A 15,013-nucleotide genomic window follows, 5' to 3' on the forward strand; every position below is an offset into this window, starting at 1 on the left:
GGAGGGTGAGAAAGCAAAGAAAGATGTTGCAATCCACTCCATCCACGTCAGATGCGTCATCTGAGAAGGGGAGGGCAGGGGCAGAGGAGGGACACCCAGATTGACCAGCCCTGACTCAGTCTGCCAGCTCCCCACCTGCCAGCGTCTGAGAAGGAGCAGCCCAGCCCACATGCCGCCTCCCGCCCCTGACTTCCCTTGATAACAAACTAGAAACTGAAACAGGGTCGGGATGCCCGGCTTGAAGTTGGAGATGAGTCACCATTCAGAGCAACTGCAGTAGCTGCGAAGTGGCGGCAGAGAGGCAGACGTGAGCCGGGGGTGCAGAGACAGGCAGGTAAGAAGGGGACACTGAGCAGCAGCAGTGGCCTGGGAGGTGGTGAGAGGGGGCCTCCTGGCCCCCAGGCTCTTGGACAGGACAGGGGCCTGGGATCTGTAGGCCAGGGGAGCTGGGCAGGGTGGCAAAAGGCCAACTTCCTCTGTTGCCAGGTAGCTGTGGAGATAGGGCAGGGCAGATGGTGCAGGCCAGCTGGGTGGTGGCCCAGGATACCAGGAAGCTTGTTGGCCCATGTGTGACAGCCACTCCATACCCTTGCCCCTCTAGCACATCTGAGTCCCCACGGAGCATGGCAGGCAGCCCAGAAATTGTGGCCATGGACTGTGAGATGGTGGGTTTGGGTCCCCACCGGGAGAGTGGTCTGGCTCGCTGTAGCCTTGTGAACCTCTATGGCACCGTGCTATATGACAAGTTCATCAGGCCCGAAGGGGAGATCACGGACTACAGAACCCGGGTCAGCGGGATCACTCCTCAGAACATGGCAATGGCCACCCCGTTTGCCGAGGCAAGGAAAGAGGTGAGTGAATGGCCAGGAGACAGCCAAGCCAAGGGGGGTTGCAGACACCCCCACTTCCCCAGGCATCTGTGGTCTGTGACCCCACCACAGAAGATACCCCACATTGGTGCCAAGACAAACCTGGGAGGTATCTCCATTGTAGTCTTGAGAAGGTTTCCAACCAACAGAGAGCCTTAGACTCACATCTGGGTGCTGCCTTGGGGCATCTGGTTCCACTTCCTGGTCTTGTGATGTGAAAATAGCCCCACCTGACGTTCCCCCACACGATCACCTGGCTACTTTCCCCACTCTTTCCTCTACACCGGGCTGCCATGAATGAGCCCTGTAGGGCTGCAGCGGCTCCTGGGTTGAGCCTATTCTGGAGAAGAGACCAGAGCTTCCTGGGCTGAGAGGGATCTTGCCCCTGGAACAACATTGTGGCCCACAGCAGGCTGTCCACTAATTTCGAAGCCCAAGCTTGTGGTCCGAAGATTTCCCACTCTTTTGCTCTTTAACTAGTGGTAAAAGCTTCTCCAGGAATGACTGTCTAGGCTCTCTGAATTACTAAAGGGAGAGCAAAACTTAACCAGTCTAGAAGTTTCCTCAGGGTTAGTCACTCCTGGGAAGGCTCAGTAGGGCAAGTGAGCTCATCAGCATCTGTGGGGCTTGGGGGAGTCCAGCAACATGGGACTGAAGTTTGTCTCAACTGCACACATGCAGCGCATGCCAGGCTTTGGGCACTGGAGATAAGATCACGATAACTACTGTCCTGAGCACTCACTATGCTCTGGGTGCCGTCCTGCACACTCACTCCCTGTGAGCTTCATTGTGCACCAACGGTCCTGCCAGGTGGGTTCTCAGCAGTGAACAAGTCCAGAGTTCAGAGGGCCAGTTTGAATCCCCGCTCTGTTGCTTACCAGGTAAGTGACCTTAGGCAAGTTATTCATCCTCTCTGTGCCCACTTTCCCCATTCATAAAAGACAGTGGGGCTAATAATAGTAGCAGCAGCACTGGATTGTGCCAAAGACTGAGAAGTGCCTAAGTAAGTCCAGTTGGTTCTCAGTATCCACAGGTTCCATATTGGTGGATTCAACCAACCGTGGATTAAAATTTTTGGAAAGAAAATTGCAACTGTACTGAACAAATACAGACACTTTATTTATTTATTTTTTTGTCCTTATTCCCTGAACAATACAGTATGACAACTATTGACAGCATTTATGTTGCATTAGGTATTGTAAGTTATTAGAGATGATTTCAAGGGCATCAGAGGATATGTGTTGGTTATATGTAAATACTACACTATTTTATGTAAGGAATTTGAACTTCTGTGGATTTTGGTATCTAGAGAGGATATCTAGAACCAGTGCCCCTTGGATAACAAGGAAAAACTGTACTAAAAAAAGTTAGCTATTATGATTGTTTAACTTTTTATTCCCTTATAATAGATGGGGAAATTGAAGCTTACTTGAACTAAGCATATTAGTTTGCTAGGGCTACTGTAACAAAGCACCAGAGACTGGGTGGCCTAAACAACAAAAATTTATGGTTCTGGAGGCTGCAAATCTAAAGTCAAGATATTGGCAGGGTTAGCTTCTTCTGGGGGCTGTAATGGAAAATCTACTAGGGTTCTCTTCATCACTGGTGGAGTTGGCAATCTTTGGTTTGTAGAAACGTCACACAATCTCTGCCTTCATGTTCTTTGTTTGTTTTTGTGTTTTAGTACTAGGAATTGAACCCAGGGGCACTCTACCACTGAGCTATACCTGCAGCTCTTTTTTTTGTTTTGTTTTGTTTTGAGACTGGGTCTCACTAAGTTGCCCGGACTGGCCTCTAACTTGCAATCCTCCTGCCTCAGCCTCCCAAGTTGCTGGGATTGCAGGCGTGCATCACTGTGCCCAGCTCTACCTTCAGGTTTCTGTGGCATTCTCCCTATGCACTTGTCCCTGTCTAAATTCCTCTTTTTAAAGGACTCTAGTCACATTGCGTTAGGAGCACACCCTACTCTAGTATGACCTTATCCTAACTGATCTAGTTCTAGTCAGCTCTCCATATCCACAGGTTCTGTATCTGTGAACTCAACCAAACACAGAAAACATTTGACAAGAAATCACATCTGTAAACACAGTCTTTTTTACTTGTCATTATTCTCTAAGCAACATAACAACTATTGACACAGCATTTACATTGTATTAGGTATTATTGTAATCTAGAGATGATTTTAAAGCATACAGGAGGATGTGCATAGATCATGTGCAAATACTATGCCATTTTATATAAAGAATGAGCATCTTCAGATTTTGGTATCCACAGAGGTTTCTGGAACCAATCCCCCTTGATACCGAGGGACATCTATATATCTGCCATGACACTTATTTTAGTCAGCTTTTTTGTTACTGTGACCAAAAGACCTGACAAGAACAATTTTAGAGGAGGAAAAGTTTATTTTGGGGCTCACAGTTTCAGAGGTCTCAGTTCACAAATGGGGCCTGAGTTCATAAATGGGGTCCCAGTCCATTCTTTGGGGCCTGAGGTGAGGCAGAACATCATGGCAGAAGAGTTTGGAAGAGGAAAGCAGCTGGGAACATGGCACCAGGAAGCAGAGAGAGAGAGAGTCCTCTCACCATTGACAAAATATGTACCCAGAGCACGCCCCCCACTCCCCGTGACGCACCTCCTCTAGCCACACCCTATCTGCCTACCGTTACCACTCATTTCATCCCTATCAGGGGATTAATGTGTGGATTAGGTTGAGACTCTTACAACCAAAACCTTTCACCTCTAAACCTTCTTGCATTGTCTCACACATGAGACACCTAATATTTAAACCCTAACAACCCTGTTTCCAAATAAGTCACATTCTGAGGTTTTGGGATTAGAATTTCAATGTAAAATTGGTGGCAGGGGACACTCTTCATCCCATCACACTAATTTGCATAAGATCAGATAGCTGGAATGTGGAAGAGCTAGTCAAAACTCAGACTTTCATTTTAGAGAGCTCAGTGGAGTGCAGGGTTCAGTCCTTAAGTCCCCATTACAAGCTGTGAGATCTTGGGTAAAATACGTAATCTCACCCTACCTGGGTTTCATTTGGAAAATAAAGGTAATTGTATAGTCTTGTCTCCGTCTATATGGGAGATTGGTTTTAGAATCACCAAGGATACCAAATTCTACAAATATTGAAGTCCCTTATAAAAAGTGGCACAATAGCCAGGCAAGGTGGCACATGCCTATAATCCCAGTGACTTGGGAGACTAAGGGAGGAGGATTGCAAGTTTGGGGCCAGCCTCAACAGCAGAGTGAGACTCCGTCTCAAAATAAAAAAGAACTGGGCAGGGGGGGTGTAGCTGAGTGGTAAAATACCCCTGGGTTCAATCCCTAGTACTGCAAAAAGTAAGTAAAAGTAAAATCAGTCAAAATGATAATAAAATGGCGTACTATTGGTGTGTAACCTACATACACCCTCTTGTATACATTAAATAATTCCTAAAGTACTTAATTACCTCATACAATGTAAATGCTATGTAAATAGTTGTTGTTCTGTATTGTTCAGGGTATAATGACTAAAAAGAGTCTGTACATGTGAAAAAAAGGGAGGGAGGGAGGAAAAATGGAAGTGGGGGAGGAGGAGGGAAAGGAGGGAGGGAGGAAGAGGGAAGGGAGGGAGGGAGGAAGGAAGGCAGGTAGACAGGCAGGCAAATGGCTCAGGCTTCCGTCCTCCAGAGCGCACTGTCCACCAGGGCAGCCACCAGCCTTCTGTGGCTAGTGAGCACCTGATGTTTTTCTGGTCCGAATTAAGATGTGCTATAAGTGTCAAATCCACTCTGGATTTTGAACACTTGTATTAGAGAAAAGAACCACAAAATACTTCGATCAATCTTTTTATTGATTATATGTTGAAATGGTCATATTTTTGATACATTAGTTAAACAAAACATTGAAATTAATATCACCCGTCTCATTTTACCTTTTTAAATATGGCTATTATGATTTAAAATTCCATCTGTGTCTTGCATTGTATTGCTATTGGACAATGCTATGCTGCTCCGGAAGTACTAAGAGGATACTGGAGGAGCCCTTAAGAGAGATAGAGCTTATCGGGGTGGTTCTGGAAAGACTCCATGAGATCAGTGGCATTTGAAAAGGATGGCATAGAGTGTGTATATGCAACTTTATAGGCCATAGGGAGCTACTGAAGATTTTTGAGCAAGGGAAGAGCATGGCTGGATAAAGACCAGTTTTAAGAAAATTAGGCTGGGGTGGTGTGGGAGGTAGACAGGAGTGAAGAAAGCGATTGCAAAAAGGAAAAGCATCAGAGGCCTTAGGGAACAACAGTTCCAGGACCTGAGTCTTCCATGGCAGACAAAGGGTTGGAGACTAAGAGATGTTGTTAGGAAGTAGAGATCAGAGGAGAGTCCCTGGGAAGGGGAGAATAACATGAAGCAGAGGTGCGGATCTCCTCAGGAGCTGGTGGGAGGCCCCGGGACACTGCAAGGAGCCCTCACCCTGTGATCCCTGTTGAGCAGCCAGGGTGAATAGTATGTCCCCGTCCTTCCTTCTCATCCCCAGTCTCTCTCCCCATCAAAGGGACAGAAAGGGTCAGAAGAACCCAGAATAAAGAAATGCCTCTCTCATTCCCTGGCCTGGACACCAAGGCCTAAAACCTGCCATTCCCTGGGCACCCTTGAGTGCTGGCCTGGGAGTCAGGACACCGATTTGGTCTGGGCTCTAGACCATCATCATCTAACCTGTTTTTCAGATACCAGGCCAAGTCCAGGCTTTGGGTACCTGACACAGCCCTGCCCACCGTGGTCACTGGACAGGTCTCCAGACAGGTCTCTGGAGCCACTCTGGGCTTCACAGTTCCTTCTCCATCACTTCCTGTTTTGTGTGACCTTGGGCAAGTTATTGAATGCTGCTGGCCTCAGTTCCTGCCTCTTCTCTGGCCTCATGTAGGTTGGATACAATGACACGGGCCGTGGTCCTGAGTGCAGTGGCTCCTGGCCGATTGATGTTTACTAAGCATGAACTCGAGGGAGAAGGCCAGAAACCCAGAGCACATGGCCAGTCCCCTCTCTGACTTCCCTTGACAATGCTGGCCCTGGTTTTCTGCCTGCTACCTCTGGTGTGCTTACTGCCAGTCACTGCTGCCCTGCTGCCAGAGAAACTTCTCCGAGCCTGGCTCAGATCATAGCCACCTGCCACTCACACACCTCCCATGGCTCCCCTTCAGCTAGGATGCCACTAGCCAGCAGCATGACTCTCCAAAGCCCCATCCACCTCACTTTCCTGCCTTCTCGCTCAGCTCAGCTCACCCTCAGCTTCAGCCAAACCCAGCTGTTCCCTGTCCTCCATTCCTACTCCCAGAAATGCCACCACTCTGACACCTCCAGGTAGGAGGGTTCCTTTATGATGCTGTCCCAAGCTGCCCATCATCCCTGCCCCTGGCCCTCTGGACCCCTGCCATGGGGGTCTCTCACCTCCCTTGCTGCTGCCCATGTACCTCTTGTCCTGCCTGTCCACACACATCTCTATCTAGTTCCACAGTTCTTGCTATATTTATCAAATGGATGCTGTATCCAAATGGATGCTGTGCTTGGCACTCGAGGAGGGGCCCTGAGAACTCAGGATGGGAGTTAAACTGATTTTCAAAAACAGAAGAGTTCTGGCAGTCATGTGCCCTCAGGTTGCCTCTGCACTAAGGTTGCCTCTGCCCATGTGTTCGGTTTCACTGTCCACCCTTTTGTCAAGTTGCAGCAATACTCACACAATCCGCGGGAATGGGGAGCAAGCAAACTTGACCGGACCTGAGTACAATTTCAACTCTGCCTCCTGATGGCTCTGTGTCCTCTGGCTGGTTGCTCACCCTCTCTGTGCTCTCCTCTTTAGGATTCTGTGTGCAATAAGAATGATGCAGTAGCACAGGTGTATATAGCACCATGTCCCAGGCACCGCTCTGGGCATTTTTCACACACCACCTCCTTTATTTTCTACCGCATTGCTGGGAGGGAGTTAACTAGGATCATCCCTAGTTTTCAGATGAGGAAACTGAGGTGCAAGGCTGAGTCCACTGTGCAAAGAAGGGGTGAAGCAGAGATTCTAATGCTGGTTCCAGAGTTGGAACTGTGCTGTTCAGACCTCATGCTCGATGAGTGTCAGTGCCTTCTATAAATGCAAGGTGCCCACTATCTGTAAGGGACAGTATCCAGTATAGCCTGTGAGCGAAGAGGTGGTTCCAGGTCCTGGCCATCTAGGACATCTATGAGACGGTCAAGGCCCCTGAGGTGGCTTGACCTAGCTCATCATCAAATCTCAATCCCAAAGACAGATCAGGCATGTGGGGGCCAAACTGTGCTGGGACTCCCAAAGGGCAGAAGCCTAGCAGTCCCTCTTCAGCCCCCACAGGCCAGATGACACCTCTCAGGTGAATCTAGGGCTGGCTAGATCTTGGTTTCGTGTGAGGATTTTCCAAATTCCCCTCACCTGCCAGTCTCTCCCTCCCAGCAGGAGCAGTGAGAGGGTTCTGCTGGCAGTGAGCAATAAGCCAGCCTGTGGCAACAGGAAGACTCTGGGGGATGCCCCTGAGCACCCCTCCCTAAGTGGGCCCCCTACTATCTTACCTCTTTATTTTTTTGTAATGTGATTGTTCCTTTTTATAACAAAGAAATTGTGCCTTGCTGGGTGTGGTGGTGCACATCTGTAATCTCAGTGACTTGGGAGGCTGAGGCAGGAGGATTGCAAGTTTGAAGCCAGCCTCAGCAACTTAGCAAGACCCTTTCTCAAAATAAAAAATAAAAAGGACTGGGGATGTAGTCTGTGGTAGTGCATCCCTGGGTTCAATTCCCAGTACACACCTCCCTGCCCCCTTCCCCCGCCAAAAAAAATGGAAGCAAGAAAAAGGAAATTGTTCCTTATCTTCAAACATGGCTAGGCCTGGTTGTCATCCAGAGCAGGGGTTCTCAGTGAGGTGGGTTTTACTCGGCAGGGGACAGTTAGCCATACATGGGAGGGAGACTGGGACCACTCTGGTTGTCACCCTGGGGGAAGTGGGGGCTGCTACTGACATCTAGTTGAGGAAGGCCCAGGATGCTCCTGGACAGCCCCCTTCCCTGCCACACATATGCCACACAAGGACACATCTGGCCCCAATTGTTCATAGTGCCGAGGTTGAGAGCCCTGGTCTATGGAGCCCTATCAATCAGGAGACTGAGGTCCAGAGAGGAGCAGGGACTTGTCTAAGGACACACAGGAAGCTGCGATAAAAGACAGTGCTCAGACTCAGGTTCCCATCTGGCAGGTTAATCTTCATTTAACTTAACAGTAATTTTTAAAAAAAATTTTGTTTTTCCAGTACTGGGGATGGAACCCAGGGGTGTTCTATCATTGAACTACATCCCAGCCCTTTTTATTTTTTTAAAATTTGAAACAGAGTCTCACTGACTTGCTGAGGGTCTGGCTAAATTGTTGAGGCCAGCCTCAAACTTGCGATCCTCCTGCCTTAGCCTCTCAAGTTGCTATAATTACAGGCATGTGCCACTTTGCTTGGCATTATCTTAACAGTAATTTTTAATAGATTGTAACTCATGAAAGTGAGTTAATACCCTTTATGCCAACCAGGCATGATAAGTGGCATCTACCCTGTGACTTAGGAGGGAATCTCACAAGGGGAGGCTGAGTAGCTTGAGAATGGGGAGTGATATCAGTAACAGTGACTTCTGCATTGGTCAGGGTGTCCTGTTGGGGCTCTGCCACTTGGCAGTTCTCTCTGGAGCTTGGCAGATGGAGGAAAAGACCATATTGTCCAGATTAACCCCAGGGTAAGTGGCACGAACTGAGGGTAAGGGAACCTGGACAGCTTGGCAGGAAGCAAGGAAAGAGCAGGACTGGGACCTTTACTCGTGGCCAGCTCCCCTGGCAGCCAGGAGTGAATGAATGGACCCATGAACTACCAAGGGGAAGGGTGAGGATGAACGAGCAGTCTTCAGGAGGCCCACAGGCTCCTTGCGGAGGTCTCCAGACTTGTCTGCAAAGATCGCCAAATTTGTTGATAGGAAGAGCACCCTGGAACATTTGCCACCAGCCCTTCCCTGGTGGAAGAGGGTCCAGCGATCTGGATCAGGCCCATCTGGGGATTGCTCAGAAGGAGAGTAGAATCACAGAGGAAGGCGTATGAAGGCAGACAGCGGAACTGGGCCTGTCACTCCCTGGCCAGGTGGCTTGGATACACACCCCTCTGCACCCTGTCACTGTTTGTTCAGATGACAGGCAAGTCCTATCTGGTGGGGGCTGTATTCCTGATTCCAGCAATCTTCACTGAGTGCCTTTATGGGCCTGGAGGTGCTCTTTGTCCCAAAGTACTCAGTAGGTGGTAATAATAACAACTATAATAAAAATGACAGCGTTAGGTGGGTCCTCTTAGCTTGCCACTTATAAGCTGTGTGACTTGGGCATGCCCCTTAACCTGTCTGATCCTCAGCTCCTTCCTCTGTAAGATGGAACAAAGAATAATCTTCCTGAGGAGACTTGTGATGAGTTAAGCAAAGTACTGGCACAGTGCCTGGCTGATAAGAAGAGATCAACAAATGTCCCTTACCCCACCCCACTTCAATTCTTTCCAGGAATTTGAGAGTCTCCGCTCCCTGGGTTTGGCGGTGGTGAAGTCTGGCTTGCCTGCCTTGTGACAGGTCTGACCTGTTGGTAGACCACCCCCACCCAGCCCCTCTGGGGCTCTGGGTCACCCTCCCCAGTCCAGCCTTAGGAAATCACAGAGTCCTGGTTGCTAAGGGGCCATTCAAGCCTTACAAATGGGAAATCTGAGGACCAGAGAGGGTTCCTAACATCCTGAAGCCACACAGCAAGTTCGTCTCTCTGTCCCTGACCAGGTCCCAGCATCTTTGGGCTAAAGAATCATAGTTATCTCTCTACTAGCTAGACTGTTTTCTTCCCCTGCTTCCTATTCCTTCTTCTGCTTATCTCATCCCTCTTATTTGTCTCATGATGAGTCTCGTGGTGCCAGCTAATCCCTCCCCCCACCCCAACCCCAGGGACTCTGGGGTCCAGGAAATGATGAATTCCCCAGGAATCCACATCACCATGACTTGGTCCTCTTATGTCTGGGACTGACTGTGGCTGTCTCTGGGATGGCGGACCATTTCCTTCGGGGCTTTGTGTGAACTGGGTCTGAGCCAAGCTGCTAGACGGGAAAAACAGGCCACATTGTTCAGAAACATAAAGGATGTCAGCAAGCAAAAGCACATGACCTCAGCTGCCCAGCACCACTGCATCCCCCTCCTTGGCCAAGCAGGCGCCGCCCCGTCCCGCACCCCCACTGCCCCAGGATTCCCCTCCAGCCGCTGTTTTGAGGTCATCGGGGCCCCAGTGTGGTCTTCAAAAGCCTCAATGTGACCTTCAGACCAGCAGCATCATACCTGGCCTGTTAGAAATGCAGAACCTGGGCCCTGCCTTAGACCTCCTGAAGCTCAGTCTGTGTAGTGGGCCCTCTGTGTCCCTGGATGCCATGTGTGAGGACTCAACCCACCATGGGTGGAAAGTAATTGGGAAAAATACTGTCTGTACTGAACATGAGCAGCCTCATTTTTCCTGTCATGATTCCCTAACGATCCAGCAGAACAACTTCTGACCTAGCATTTCCATTGTATTAGGTAGTATAATTTAGAGGTGATTTAAAGCACACAGGAGCATGTGCACAGGTTGTATGCAAACACTGCCTCAGCTTAAACAAGGGACTTGAGCATCCTGGGATTCTGGTATCCACGGGGGTCCTGGAGCCATTCCCCCACAGTTATATGACGACTATATTTTAGCGACAGTCCGCAAGTGACTCCCAGGTACTCCGGTTGGAGCAGCACCAGCATGGTTCTGGAACTGCTCCCTAGTTCTTCTGGCATGCTTTCCACCATCCCCTAAGTTGAATCCCCTCCTCTGTCCCGGGGAGACCTCCAGCAAAGCCATGTGAACAGCAGAGCAGGCTGGTGACAGCAAATGGGCAGACCCACTTCTAACACTGTCACTGCAGATGAATGATCTGTCCAAGCCTGGGCTTCCTGTGGTCACCAAGAGAGAATGTTTAAAACAGGGCCCCATGATGTCCCCAGTCACTAACCAGCTAGCAGGAGAAGCAGGAGGTGGGAAGGTGTCAGACACCACGAGGCACCTTCTTGGGGCCCAGACCACGCTGGTGCGTTCTACACAGAGAAAGAGATGAAGGATGGCGGAACTGTCCGCACTGGGCCTGAAGAGCCAGAGCTGCCCTTCAGCACAGGCCTGGTCCAGTCATGCCCTTCTGGCCTCAGGTGCCTTTTGCCATCCTCTCCAATGAAGCTTCATTGGGCAGCCCACTGGATGTGTGGCCGGAGCCCGGCAGGCTGTCCACGTGGGAGAGGAAGCCAGAGGGGAGGCTTGGATACATGTGCAGGACAGTACTGAGGCCCTCTTAGGGCCACCCCTGCCCCCGCAGCTGGGCCGCAGGGCTGCTGGAGGCCTGAAGCAGGCTTGCTTGTCCTGATCACTGTGACAGTGACAAGCAGGTGCCTGGTTCTGCCACTAACTAGCTGTGCACTGTTCCAGTTCTCTGATGGTGCTTAGCAGGTCACCCAACACTACGTGGTTTGAACAATGTCAATATTTATTTCTTTCATGCACCTGCAATCTGGGAGGTCGGGGCAGGCATGGCATCTTCCAGCAGGCAAGGCAGGAGCTGGAATCCCAGGAAATTTGTTGAGGGGAGTTGTCTGGTGGCGGATGCTGTGGGTGTGTCTCTGCGTGGCCTCTCCCTATCCATGGTGTCTCCAACATGGTGGCTTCAGGGTGGCTGGACTTCCATTTCTTGCTCGAGACTCTCAGGATTCTGCTGGGAGTGATGGTGCATGCCTGTAATCCCAACAATGAGGGAAGCTGGAACAAGAGGATCACAAGTTCAAGGTCAGCCTGGGCAATTTAGCGAGGTCCTGCTTCAAAATAATAAATAAAAATGACTGGGGTCATAGTGTAGTGGTAGAACATCCCTGGGTTCAGTCCAAAAAAAAAGCCTCTCAGGATTCCAGACCCAGAGAGGTGTCAGAAGTCACACGGGCCAACCCAGAGGCAAGGGGAATTAGAGTCCATTTTTTTGAAAGGAGAGTCCAGGAATTTGCAAACTAATTTAAAAATCATCAGAGGAACTTGGGGCAAATGCCTTCAAATCTCTGGGCTTCTGTTTTTAGTTTGTTTGTTTTTTGTTTTTTCATTTGTAAAATTCAGATAAATACAGCACCCCCTACTGACTGATTAGCTTTCTGTGGCTTATAAATAAAGACATCAACTTCATGGTTCAAAACAACACAATTTTATTATCTCACAGTTCTGTAGTTCCAAAGTCCAACATGGGTTACCTTGGGCTAAAATTAAGGGATTGGAGTCCTCGGGACTCTCCGGGAGAGGCCACTTCCTTGCCCTTTCTAGCTTCTAGAGGCTGCCTGACACCTTGACCTTGGCCCTTTCCTCCATCCCCAAGGCCAGCAACATGCAAGTTCTTAGAAGGAATCACTCTGACCTCCACAATAAGGACCTTTCCATTGTGTTGGTCCCATCTGGATAATCCAGAGTTTTCCTTATTTTAAAGTCATATGATTAGAGATCCAAATTCCACCCACAATTTTAATTTCTTTTGCCAGATCCTGGGGATTAGGGTGTGGACATCTTTGGAAGGCCATTATTCTACCTGCCACAGTAGGGTTGTTGAGGATATTAAATAACATGATCATTGAGCATGGGGGTGCTTGTCTGTTATCCCAGCAACCCAGGAGGCTGAGTCAGGAGGATCAAAAGTTAGAGGTCAGCCTCAGCAATTTAGCAACACCTTCAGCATCTTTGTGAGACCCTGTCTCATAATTCTAAAAAAGGACCAGGGATGCGGCTCAGTGGTAAAGTGCCTCTGAGTTCAATCCCCAGCGTGCGCAGTGCACACATAAAGGTGATCTTATCTTGCTATGTGCCAACACATGGGAAATAGTAAGTACCACTGCTCTTATGCATCTGAGCCACTGGACAAGTCCCTTGGGCATAGCTTGACATAACATGTGAGAAGGGACCTGGTCCAGTCTCCTCTTCCTTTATGTATTTGAAGCTCAGAGAGGGATGATTATTTGCCCAAGGTCACATGGCAAGTGGAGGTGGGGCTGCTTCCTGCCAGTCCCCTAACTGTACCAAGTTGTCCCCCATCCACCGGGAGGACCTGGCGTGGATATATGTGGGGCCTGTGTCTTCCTGGGCAGATCCTGTTGATCCTGAAAGGCAAGCTGGTGGTGGGTCACGACCTGAAGCATGACTTCAAGGCACTGAAGGAGGACATGAGTAGCTACACCATCTATGACACGTCCACCGACAGGCTGCTGTGGCACGAGGCCAAGCTGGACCACTGCATGCGCGTCTCCCTGCGGGTGCTGAGCGAGCGTCTCCTCCACAAGCGCATCCAGGTGAAGACTCCTCCTCCCCCTTAGGGTGGGGCAGCCCCAAGGGCTGGACTCCTCCCTCCAGGACTCTGTACATAACCTGGATGGCTCCAGTACAAATATTTGCCCCTAAAACTCTGTTCCTCTACTCTTGAGAGGTTGTGTGCTGGTGAGAGAGGGAGAGTGTTTTGTTTGGGCTTCCGGGAGCAAGAATGGGAATGCAAGAGGTTTACCTGAGAGGTGACCCCAGGAAGTGCTGGGAGAGGGAGATGGGGGCGGGGCGGGAAAGCACCCAGAGGCATTTGCTTTTGCTGGTTTAAACCAAGCCAGTTGCCCTGTGGACAACAAAGCTTATGTTGCAGAACTCTAGGAAATGATGCCAGGCCAGCACCTCCAATGTACCCCAGGGTGGAGTTCAGGAGCTGGGGTACTTATCTGCCAGTTCCCCTCAGGTCTTGCTCTAATCCCTCAGCATTTCTGGCTGGTGAGCAAAGCCAGCGGGTAAAGCCACATGGATGTGGGGTGGGAGTTGGCCAGAGGGAGGGGCTCAGGGAGGCCAGTGCACCAGGCCATGAGCTCTTTTTTGAGCACCTACTCCCTGACAGATGCAAGGGATCCAGGGGTGAGCAAGACACGGTTTTGTCCCTGAGGGACTCTTGGTTGGATGGGAGGTGGCACCTAGTCCAGTCATCAGCCCATGGATGAGGAATGCCCAGTGGAAGGAAGGACAGTCCCGAGGGAGCAGGAATGAAGGGGTGGGGCTGGGGGGCAGGAGATCAGGTGTGGATGGAGTTGGGTAAGTCCTGGTCACGGAGGGCAGGAGTGGGGAGCGTGAACCAAGCCTGTGCTGGGGACTGCTTGACTGGGTGAGAGGTCAGGAGCACGGAGCCCTCTCCTTCACTTGTAGGAATTGGGTTGGAAGCTGGGAGTGAACTTTGCATTAGCTTTACGACACCCAGGGACCAGCCCTGGTGGCTCTGGGTGGCACGGTGGTACAATCCACACCTGGGTATTAGGTGTATTCTGTGGCTCTCTGTGCACCTGCCATTGCCATGCTCTGTGGCTGTCAGTCAAAGCCTGGTTCTGGGGGCCTTGAGCCTGACCCAGGCACTCTTTGAAGCTCTGTCTGCTTGTCGCTGGGCTCATTAAGCTTGGTTGTTCCCCAGACTTAGCCAGCTTTTGCCTACACTGGTGCCCCCTCTCCCCAACAAGATGTTAGGTGTCTGATTCTTAGGATGCTGGATTTTGTGTCTTGGGACACCAGGGCCTAATGTCTCGTGACCCTAGAGGGTGAAGCCAGGCCAGTTCCTGTCACCCACTGACACTTCCAAACCCAGGGAGTCAGAAACTCAGAGAGACTCACCTTAGACCGCCCCAGGAACTGGAATGTCGGGGTGTGAGTGACACCGGGCCTCCAAGTCCTCACTCTGTACTGTGTCTGCAGAACAACCATCTCGGACACAGCTCAGTGGAAGATGCAAGGGCAGCGATGGAACTCTACCACATCTCCCAGAGAATCCGAGCTCGCCAAGGGTTGCCCCGCCTGGCCGCGGCATACTGAAGCTCATCCAGTCCCCTCCCCAGAGGCTTTCTTCAAGATGGCAACTCTTGCTTTTGGAAAGTGCATCTTTGGTAGTAAAATGGATCTATATTTTGTCTATTCCATGAGTGGATCCTCTTCTTGTCTCCTCCTTTCGTCTCTCTAAGCTAGGTTAACTGTGCCAGGTCCCAGGC

General features: G+C 50.2%; 1 protein-coding gene across 1 annotated transcript; it reads left to right on the forward strand.

Annotated features, from left to right (window-relative positions):
- The first annotated feature begins 576 nt into the window (after nt 1-576).
- Nucleotides 577-14,944, forward strand: ISG20 (interferon stimulated exonuclease gene 20). Its single transcript, XM_079127528.1, has 3 exons — nt 577-851; nt 13,103-13,303; nt 14,724-14,944. The coding sequence occupies exons 1-3, from the start codon at nt 624-626 to the stop codon at nt 14,838-14,840; spliced, it is 546 nt and encodes a 181-aa protein (XP_078983654.1). The 5' UTR covers nt 577-623; the 3' UTR covers nt 14,841-14,944.
- Nucleotides 14,945-15,013: the final 69 nt, after the last annotated feature.

Source organism: Sciurus vulgaris, assembly GCF_902686455.1.
Source record: "Sciurus vulgaris genome assembly, chromosome: 2".
NCBI lineage: Eukaryota > Metazoa > Chordata > Mammalia > Rodentia > Sciuridae > Sciurus > Sciurus vulgaris.

Excerpts from the sequence above, each read along its gene's own strand:
- ISG20 (XM_079127528.1), top strand. The coding sequence starts at position 624 with ATGGCAGGCAGCCCAGAAATTGTGGCCATGGACTGTGAGATGGTGGGT. Across the intron at positions 852-13,102 it reads TTGCCGAGGCAAGGAAAGAG|ATCCTGTTGATCCTGAAAGG; the intron begins GTGAGTGAATGG and ends CTTCCTGGGCAG. Across the intron at positions 13,304-14,723 it reads TCCTCCACAAGCGCATCCAG|AACAACCATCTCGGACACAG; the intron begins GTGAAGACTCCT and ends CTGTGTCTGCAG.